This window comes from Eriocheir sinensis, chromosome 17 (genome assembly GCF_024679095.1).
Source record: "Eriocheir sinensis breed Jianghai 21 chromosome 17, ASM2467909v1, whole genome shotgun sequence".
NCBI lineage: Eukaryota > Metazoa > Arthropoda > Malacostraca > Decapoda > Varunidae > Eriocheir > Eriocheir sinensis.
In genome coordinates, this window is record NC_066525.1 from 6,704,993 (window position 1) to 6,715,658 (window position 10,666).

Below are 10,666 nucleotides of genomic sequence, written 5' to 3' on the forward strand. Positions count from 1 at the left end.
TTGTTTGTGCGTGTGTGCTCATGAAAAGGGGGGCGCCGGCAGCAATCCAAAATAAGTCCGTGGTAAAAATGAATGGCGGGCGGGGGCGTGGTGGGCGTGCGGCAGCTTCTCGCCCATCACAGGATTAGTCAAATGAAAAGGACAGCCAGGCATGCAGCAGGCAGTGTAGGGTAGGAGGAGGGGGGAGTGCCATTCCTCGTGCGTCGGGTGCCGCGTGGGCGTTACCTCTCCGCCCCCCTCCTCATCGCTGACCTCCACTGCGCGTGCGCGAAGAGGCATCGCGAGAGAAACTTATATAGGGTCTTGCTCCTCTATCGGCAGTCGTGTGACAGCGTTTGAACAGTCTGGTGGTGTGGCAGTGTGACCTCTTATACCAAGCGGCACGGGACTCTGCCTAAGCGTGCACTCAACACGCTACTCGGCTCGACATGACTCTGCAAAGGTAGGCCCACGTGGCGGCGATGACTCTCCTGCCGGGGGGAGGGCGTGCGGCGAGGACCACCGGCTACTGGACTAACTGCAGCACACGTGTGACTGATGCGCATTCTCGGATTATTCGCGTGATGTTTCTCGTCCATTTTTTTTCACTCGAAACTTATCACCATCGTCGTTCTTCACCCGCCTATTCTTCAGTGCTACAAAGGACCGCGGTCACCACAAAGGAACGGTGTGGGAAAGCTGATTTAAGAGCCATAACGAAAAAAGTGGATTACCGGAGAAAATTTGTCTTTAGACGCTCATCATTGTAGTACCGACGCATCACTTTAACTGACGTGGAAAATTATGCCACCTGGAGTTCGTGAGAGAAGAGGAGAGAAAAGGAGAAGGAGGGTGGAGAGAGATGAGAAGGAGGAGGAGGAGGAGGAGGAGGAGGAAGTGTTCGTTGTGTTTCGCGCGCTGTGGAAAGTCGGGTGACGATGATGGACGGTTGATGGAGCGGCGAAAGATGATGTGGAGGGCGACGACGATGAAGGTGTGAAGGACGTGCTGGCGGTGACGAATGTTTCCTTGTCGTGCTTGAGAGAGAGAGAGAGAGAGAGAGAGAGAGAGAGAGAGAGAGAGAGAGAGAGAGAGAGAGAGAGAGAGAGAGAGAGAGAGAGAGAGAGAGAGAGAGAGAGAGAGAGAGACCTAGATTGAAGAAATTAGCAAGTAGTGGAAGGAGGGCAAGAAGTTGTTAATATTGGCGACAACTATATCAAAATGAATGTGTGTGTGTGTGTGTGTGTGTGTGTGTGTGTGTGTCAGAAGACCTTGTATTCTAGCGCCTCAGGTGAACATTACGAGTATATCGCTTCCTGCAAAGATGAAGTCTCTCTCTCTCTCTCTCTCTCTCTCTCTCTCTCTCTCTCTCAATGAAGGTGAATGGTTTGCGGTGAGTGTTACCTGCCTGAAATTGCTTCTGAAGAGTTTGTCAGATTTGTTTAGCGCCAAGGATGAGGAGCTGTGTGTGTGTGTGTGTGTGTGTGTGTGTGTGTGTGTGTGTGTGTGTGTGTGTGTGTGTGTGTGTGTGTGCATTTGCCTCAAGGAGAAATTTATATATCGTACATGTGAGTACTTGTAGACGTCAAGACAGATTTAGGTGTACATGGAAGTATGTGTGAGTGTCTTTATGGCTTGTGGGACCAAAGACACGGCGGCAGTTTCTTATTTTGACGTGTGCGTGTAGAATGTACTTGTGTGTGTGTGGAGGGAGGAGGTTGGGGGCCGGTCCGTGTGCGTATGAATATGTAGGTGTAGTTCCGTAGGGTTTCTAGTTAAAGTGAAGTGTATACGTAATGTATAATGAATGTATAATGTGTTAGGCGTGGATATTTTTTTTTGTGTGTGTCTTGTAAAGTTTTCTGAAGGGATTTAGTTTTGCGTGATGGGTGTCTGTATGTTCGTAGGTGTGTGTAGGGGGGGGGGGCGTGTTCTGGAGTTTCCTGAGGCGGACTTAAGTGTATGTGATGATTGTTTTCGAGGGCGTGGGCGTGTATGGGCGTGTGAAGGTCCTCATGGTGGGGTCGTAGTGGTTGTGGTCAGTGAACGAGTGAGTCGAGGTCGCTTTTTCCCCTTGATCTCCCATAATGTCTTTTCCCTCTCTTCTGTGTGTCATCCCGAGGTAGTTTATTTGTTTGCATGTCTTAACGTTTTATGACTGACCATGAAAGGCAGACGGTAACGAGGGAGGAGTTAAGTGAAGGAAAATACCTGTCAGTGATAAATTGAGCCTCGATGTGATTCTTTCCTTGATTTATATTTCGTTTACTTGTTTATTTTTGCTTAACTGAATCGTCCGTAAAAGACAATAAAAGGGCAGCGTTTGACAAGGAAAAAAATGTCTGTTGATAATTGAATTGGCTGCAGTGTTTGTTTTTATCGATATACACTATTATTTTTGCTTTTTTTTTTCAATTATATTTCCTTGGGTTTAAAGAGCAATGTCGTCAAGGAAAATATATACCTGAATAAGTTAGCTCTCATGTGGCGTTTCTTATCGATGGGCACTTAATTATTTTTTGTTCATTTACGTTTTCATTTACCTCTTTACCGCGGTCATAAAAACAGACAAAACGGTGAGCAGTTCGGTAAGGGAAAGCAAGAGTAAATTGATCGAGGGAGCTGCCGAGTACAGTGACTGGACAGAAGGTGGTGGCTGAGGTGTGACGCGGGTAGCCAGGTGTGGCGCGGGGTGTGTGGCTGACGGTGGTGGGGGATGCAGGTGAGGGCAATGGGTGTTACCAGTCTCGCTCCACCAACGTTGACAAAGTGTCGTACTCTGTGCACTGCATTTTTCATTTTTAGGCTCCAAGACCGTCGTAACCACACAAACAACGATAGAAATTTAAAGTTATCGTTGGAACTGTTAAATAGTGATGGTTTTCGCTCTTTTTTGCTAGAGTTATCGGTCAGAAACTAGGAAAATGCAATGCGCTGAGTACGATAATTTGACAACGCTGTGCTCCACCTAAAAAGTCCCATATTCTCTAGCTTTTTGTGACTTCCACACCCACATTTGATAAGGCTTTCGTAGAGGTAGTTTTGAGTCTAGTGATAGTTGGACAAAGCCTCTATCTTCCCCATGAAGTTGAAAAATAGTCTTAAGATCCCGACTAATATCTTTTTTGCCCTTCGGAAATACATGTTTTGAGAACCGAAAGCATCCGAGAGTATTGATGTAACTGTCTCGTCCTCATCTGCATCACCTTAATTCAATGAGTGGCGTCATTTTCATTAACTAACCTGGGTCGTTCTTGTCCTAAGCTCTTTCATCCTCACTGAATGACATCCTTCGTATCCAAATCCAGTTGTTAGTGACCCCAGTCCTCTTCTTCCAGTGTTTGAGTCCTTCCCTCCATTGTTTTCCTGTGACCCGCCTTTCCTCCCTCCCTCTCCCAGTCACCCGTGTCCTCGGCCAATTAGTAATGCCCGCCTCCTTTCTCTATTAAGCAACACACGCTGTAAATGAAGCAATACGTGCCTCGAGTAAGACAAGAGCGACACGAAACGCCACAGAAAACAGACCTAAAGCCCATATTCTCAAACATTTCAAGACCTACATATCCTTATTGGTTTGCCTTTCATCGAGGTTGTGCATAGTATTTCCATGGGGAGTTTTATGAGCCTAGTGATAGTTTGGCCAGGCTTCTGCATCTTAACCACTCGACTGCGGATTTCCTACAAGAAGACCTCACCAAACTACAGGAATGGAACAAAAAGTGGCGCTACAATTCAATGAAGAAAAATGTAGAGTCATGCACCTTAGAAATATATATCCAGCGTTCCAATGCCACATGGGAAACGCTCCACTATCCACCACAGGGGCAGAGAAAGACCTAGGACTATATTATGTTACCAGGCTACCAGTTAAAGCCAAATCGTGCCAATCGCAGCGGACGGGTTAAACATCAAAAACGCTCATGAGAACCAGACCAATCTCCTTTGTGGTCTTTGGAAATCCTGGTTGTGAGAGTCAAGCGTCACGGAAAACAGGAAATAAAAAGGCATCCTCTGACCCTCTCGGAAGTAGGGCGTCTGAGGAGCCTGACAAAGGAGGGCACGTGTGAGAAATGAACAGCCAAGTGATATAATAGAATGTCTAGGGAAATGTTCAGTGCGGACAGTGTTACCACATCGGGGCGTCACCTCAGACAAATTTTACAGACTGCCGGGCGCGTGTATAATATATCAGCTGCTACCCTTTCCGTGTGTATATATGGCAAGGAGGAAACAAAGAATAGAATAGACTGACATTTGCACATTTTCTCCTTTGATTTTATGGACCAGACAGATACAGACGGAGGAAGAAATGCATGCAGACATATCATATAAGCGTAGGCAGAAAATATAGACAAATTATTGTTATTACAAGTCGTTTTTTTGTTATTATCACCAGTATTAATTGTGTTGTTGACGTTTTTAAAGGTGTTCCTATCGTGCTGTCAGAAAATGTAGACTAATTATGAGTGTTACGTTTTTTTTCCTTCTCATTATCATCTGCATTAATAGTACTATCAATTTTTTTTTTTTTTTTTTTTAAGGAGCTGCATTGCTATCGTTTTCACTTTCCCACCATACGCACGTACGAACATTCCCACACCTGAGTATTTCACTAAACAATAACTTAACCGAAACAGCGACGATTAAAGGATTTCACCCACGCTAGAGACACGCTGAGAGGAACCATAGCAAACCCTCCCGCCACCGTAACTTCGTAACTTCCATGCTTTCATTTCGTCCGTAGATTCGTCTGACTTTCTTTTTCTTTTTTGGTTCGTTCATAAAAAAAGCTGACGGAAAGAGGAGCTCGATATTTTTACTTTGTTCGTGGATTTGTCTGCTTTTTTTTTTCTTTTTTGGTTCGTTCATAAAATACTGACATAACGAGAAGTTTGGTAACGTAACGCCGCAACGCTCGTGTCTGTTGGGGAGAAGGGAAGAGTTATTGCAGCTGGGGAGGAAACAGTGACAGTGGCGGCAGAGTAGTACGTCCATGTAACAAACTGGCTCCCAATTTTTCCTCACTCCGTTTATCTTTACGAGACAGCCACGCGTAACAGGCCATCACGGGTCGCCTCATTTCATCCACTCTCTCTCTCTCTGTTTGCGTCACCCAGCCTACCACTCCGCCTCTCCTCGCTAGCCGATTGGGTCATAGCGATAAGGTATTTTTTTCTTCCTCTTTCTCTTTCTATTCTATTCGTGCTATTTAGTGTGTCCGCGAGCCGCTCTAAAAAGTGTCACAATCTACTGGACGTGTAAAGAAGACTGACAAAAAAGAAGAAAGGGAGACGGAGTGAAAAAAAAAATAAGGAAGGCGTGTTTCGTGGATGTGATAAAAGGAGAGAAAAGAGAGAGAGAGAGAGAGAGAGAGAGAGAGAGAGAGAGAGAGAGAGAGAGAGAGAGAGAGAGAGAGAGAGAGAGAGAGAGAGAGAGAGAGAGAGAGAGAGAGAGAGAGAGAGAGAGAGAGAGAGAGAGACAGTAGTGACTGGTGATTGGGAAATATCTGAACAGACAGAAGGAACTGAGGAGAGAGAGAGAGAGAGAGAGAGAGAGAGAGAGAGAGAGAGAGAGAGAGAGAGAGAGAGAGAGAGAGAGAGAGAGAGAGAGAGAGAGAGAGAGAGAGAGAGAGGGAGAGAGGGAGAAAGGAACAACTAGAAAGTGAATGCCAGCGACTGAGATTGCTTCTTTCGGTTCACTTTTGGTCAGGAGGTCAGTGACGCTGCAGATTCAAGCGAGGAGACCCTTACGTCGAACTACCGAAGACACGCATGCAACCGCCCATTCAGGTCCGGATTCAGACACGCCTCCCCCCCCTCCCCCACCCACTCCTCCATCTCTCCCTCTTTCTATCCCGGTACTTCCCTCCCATCCCTCACCCCCCACCCCCCAGCTGACACCTTTACCACCCTCCCCTACCACATCCTGACCTACCTTTCAACAAAGCCTACACTCACTTCCTGGTTCTCTCGCTCTCTCTCGTTTTGCTTGCGTTCCAGAGTTAATTGCTTTCCTCTGACCCTATTTGGTATCGTCTTGCTTCTCCGGCCGCTTCTCTTTTCTTCTCTATCTATCTATCTATCTCTCTACCTCTCCAACCAAATCAAAACATAGTTCTTAGCTTTTCCTTCATTCCTTTCCTCCCGTTCCTTTAACTTACTCTACCTGGTTATCGTTCACATTTTCCCTTCCCTCCATCAAATAAATAAGTATAGTTTTTCGTAGTAATTTTCCTCCATCCTTATCTCTCCATATCTAATCTCCTTCAACCCTCTCCTTCATCCCTATCTCTCATCTCCCTCTTCCCAAACTATACTAGAAAAAATACACTATCAGCATCACCATCACCTTTTAACCTCATGCTTTCGCTTTCACACGCAAACAAGCACACACGCAGGCACAAACAAACAAACACGCCGCATCTCCCTTCCTCGCACAGAAGCAACACAAAAGCAACCCAAGGGACAACAACCTGATCCCTTCTTCTTCCTCGCCTTCACTCATCCTTCACATTCCTACCGAGGCGATTAGCTGGATTTGCTCTTACTGTTTATCTTCACTTTCAAGCATCAAGCCACGCCCTCTTGTGTGCCTCGAGTGTTTGTTGTGAGGTCAAAGGAGATAGGGGGAAAGAAGGAAGAGGAGGAAAGGGAGGGAAGGAGAAATCACCACCTTCCTTTCAGCTACTGTAGACATTTGCGGTGTGACGGAACTGGGACAAGGTGATGAGGGTTGGGCAGGTAGTGTGTATGTGTGTGTGTGTGAGAGTGTGTGTGTGTGCGTGTGTGTGTGTCCTCGCCGCAGGCACACACACACACACACACACACACACACACACACACATACACACACACACGCAAGGGCAAGGGCTATAGTATGCCACAAGTGTATCATCCCCTTGGTGTGTGTGTGTGTGTGTGTGTGATTTTTTTTTATCGCCAATGAACATAAACTGATTCTTCTTGTTTTACGGTGCTTGGATGCGTCAAAAAACAACTTACTTTCACTCATGATTTTTTTTTTTACGTGCCAGCCTATACACACACACACACACACACACACACACACACACACACACACACACACACACACACGCCTAAACTGACTGAACGTGACACTGACTGACCAATACAAGACCTTCAGGAAAGTGTAGGAAGGCACGCCCATCGCCCCTTCCTCCCTCCTTCCCTCCTTCCCACACTCACTCTCTTCTCTCCCACATCCTTCATCCACGCCTCCTTCACCACTAAATAACTGAAGCCTTCCCCGTGTAACAAAAACAACCGCTCGACGAAGAAAATGTTTACACTTATCCTTGCGGTCCGAGTCGATAATATGTCACGTACTAATGACATGCCCTCAAACTGTCTGCAGTACACCCAAGGCGACCCTTCCAGTTGATATAAAAGACATTGAAGCCACTGGTCAGCCCCAACACAACTTTCCCTTACTCCTCTCCTCCCTTCTATAGTTCTCTTATGGCGATCGTTCCAGTTGATATAAAAGACATTGAATCCACTGGTCAGCCCCAACACAACTTTCCCTTACTCCTTTACTCCCTTCTATAGTTCTCTTCAGGCGATCGTTCCAGTTCATATGAAAAACCTTCAATGCAGTGGTTATCCCCAACGCAACCTTCCCTCACTTCTCATCTGTACCTCATTGCCATTCAAGTGTATATAGAAGTCATTTAATGTACTGGTAACTCCTAACGCAACCCTTACCCTCACCCCATCGGTCTTATCTTCACCATAATAAACGTATATAAACTCTCTTATCCGTTCAAGCTTATACAAAAGTGATTCAATGCATCGGTTAACCCCAACACAACGCATAACCTCGCCTTTTCGCTCTTATCTCTACCAGACTATTCGCATGTAAACTCTCATAGCCGCTGCAGGAGATGGCCTTCCCGAGCTTGGCCGCGGCGGGGAACCTGTGTCAAAAACTTCCCGTAATATTCTTGTTACCGAGCACAGAACAACGAGGCGGGTCACTGGTAGTAGGAGCGTGACATGACCATTGCCGCTGCACGAGTCGAGGTGAGACAACAGGACGGAGAGGTGTTGAATAGCGGCCTTATAGTCTGTGACGTAAAAGACTCCACTTGTCGAGAATTGAGGCGAGTGACCGAGTGATGGAGTAGAAGAAAAGACAAGAGGTAGAGGAAAAGAGAACCAAACAGGGAAAGAAGGAGTAGGAAGAGAAATAAGAAAAAAAGTAGGAGAGGAAGAAAGAGGAAGGGGGTCAGGGGGAGGAAGAAATGAAAGTAAAAATTAGATAGGAAGCAAGAGTAGGAAAGTAGTATAGAAAAAATCAGTATGCAACGGTCATAAAATTCAATACCTGTCCAGAATACAATAACGCAAATAGAGGAAGTGATGTTATATTGGAGGACTTTCGAGTGAGCAATAGCAGCAGTAGTAGTAGCAGTAGCAGTATCGAGACGAGAATAATGAAAACATAACTCAGTTGGAAAATAGTATAAAAAAAAAAATCAGTATACAATGACCATAAAATTCAATACCTTTCCAGAATACAATAACCCAAATAGATGAATTCATATTATATTGGATGATTTTCGAGTGAGTAGTAGTAGTAGTAGTAGTAGTAGTAGTAGCAGCAGCAGCAGCAGTAGTAGTAGTAGTAGTAGTAGTAGTAGTAGAAATAATAAGTTGTACCACGTAAATGTCGTCTCCTCTGAGGAACAAAAACAAAGAGTTTGAGAAAAAGTGTAAAAACAAAAACAAAACAAAAAAGATTAATGACATTTGATAAGAGGGAAAGTTTCATTATCACGAGCATCGAAACACATAACTGTTCTTTCATACTCTTCTTCCTGTCTCCCTCACTCTCACGTCTACTTCCCCCCCTCCCTTCCCTCCCTTCCTCCCTCCATCACTCCTTTCTGCCCCTTCTCCTTCGGTACGTCTCATTTCCTTCCTTCCTTCTCTCCCTCATTGTCCCTCTCTCCCTTCCTTCCTCCATCACTCCTTTCTGCCCCTTCTCCCTCGTTACGTCTCATTTCCTTCCTTCCTTCTCTCCCTCATTGTCCCTCTCTCCCTTCCTCCTACATTCTTATCCTTCCTTCCTCCATCACTCCTTTCTGCCCCTTCTCCTTCGGTACGTCTCATTTCCTTCCTTCATTCTCTCCCTCATTGTCCCTCTCCCCCTTCCTTCTACATTCTTATCCTTCCTTCCTTTTTCTCCATCCCTCACTCACGCCATACCCTTCCTCCCTCCTTCACTCCATCCTACCCTTTCTCCTTCACTCACTCCCGTCCCTACTTTCTTCTCCATTCTTCCCTCCATCACTCTTCATCACTCCTGTCACGTATCTCCCTCCGTCTCTCTCTTTCTTTCCCTCTCTCCTTCTCTTCTTCCCCTCTCTCTCCTTCCTCCTCCCCCAAGCGGACACCCACCGTCATTGTCTTGCGATCCGATTAAAAGAGATAAGAGTTGTTGACGATACCGCAGCGCCACCTCCGTCACGGGCAGGGAAAGTACTACAAGACGGGGGGGCCGCGTCTCATTAGTGTGACTCATCAGGGTGGTGAAGGTGATGGCAGTGGTGATTGTGGTGGTGGTGGTGGTGGTGATGGGGGTGGTAGTGATCAAGTGGTGGTGATGATGATCCTTTCTTATCTTCGTCTTCATCTTTTCTGTATTTCTTTTCTCTTAATTTATTTTTCTTCTTGTTCATTTCGTCTTTCATTACTTTCTTCATGTTATTTTCTATCGACACTTTTTCTGTTTTCCTTATTACAATCATTACCACTATTACTATCGCTCTTGTCATTGTTATTTTTGCTATTGCTGTTTTTTTTGTTATTTTTCATTTTCTTGCTGTTTTCATTCTTGTAATCATCATCATCATCATCGTTATCATCATCATTATAATCGCCATCACGAGAAATAAATCATCTCCATTAATCAAAGAAAGCTATCGATCAAAATAAAAAATGAGAGAGAGAGAGAGAGAGAGAGAGAGAGAGAGAGAGAGAGAGAGAGAGAGAGAGAGAGAGAGAGAGAGAGAGAGAGAGAGAGAGAGAGAGAGAGAGAGAGAGAGAGAGAGAGAGAGAGAGAGAGAGAGAGCAGGTTTGGGCAAGGGATTCCCAGTGTCCTTGCCTCACCGTTAGGATGGGCGAAGGAATGTGTACCTCTTGCCCTCTAGTGCACGAAGGGAGACAGGAAGCAGGAGGAGGTGGAGGAGGAGGAGGAGGAGAAGGAGGAGGAAGAGGAAGCTGTGGTGGTGGAATAGAAACAGTAGGATTAGGAGAAGGAAAATGAGATAAAAGAATAATGGAAGCGGAAGAAGCAGAAACAGAAGCAGGAAATGTAAAAGGAGGAGGAGAAGCAGGAAAATGAGGAAGCTGAGAGAACTTAAAGAGAAGGAGGAGGAAGAGGAAGAAGTGAAGGAGGAATTAAAAGGAAACAGGGAAACAGAAAGAGGACTAGGAGAAGAAGGAGAAACAAGACGTAGAGGAGAAGAGAAACAAACAAGTAAAAAAGGAGGAAGAAGAGGAATAAGAAAAACAAGCAAAAGGAGGAAGAGGATCAGGAGGAGGAGAAAGGAAGTGAAAGTGAAAAGCAAACAAATGCGTGGAAGATAATTTATGTGGCAAGGAAGGAATACAAAGGAGATGAGAAAGGCAACTGGGAGAAGAGGAGGAAGAGAGGAAAGGAG

General features: G+C 45.5%; 1 protein-coding gene across 1 annotated transcript in view; it reads left to right on the top strand.

Moving 5' to 3' along the window:
* The first annotated feature begins 300 nt into the window (after positions 1-300).
* LOC126999864 (peroxidase-like) overlaps positions 301-10,666 on the top strand; it is an 85,191-nt gene continuing 74,825 nt past the window's right edge. Inside the window, exon 1 of the mRNA XM_050862942.1 lies at positions 301-442. Within this exon, the coding sequence (XP_050718899.1) occupies positions 429-442 (14 nt within the window). The 5' untranslated portion in view covers positions 301-428. The remainder of the gene's footprint in view (positions 443-10,666) is intronic.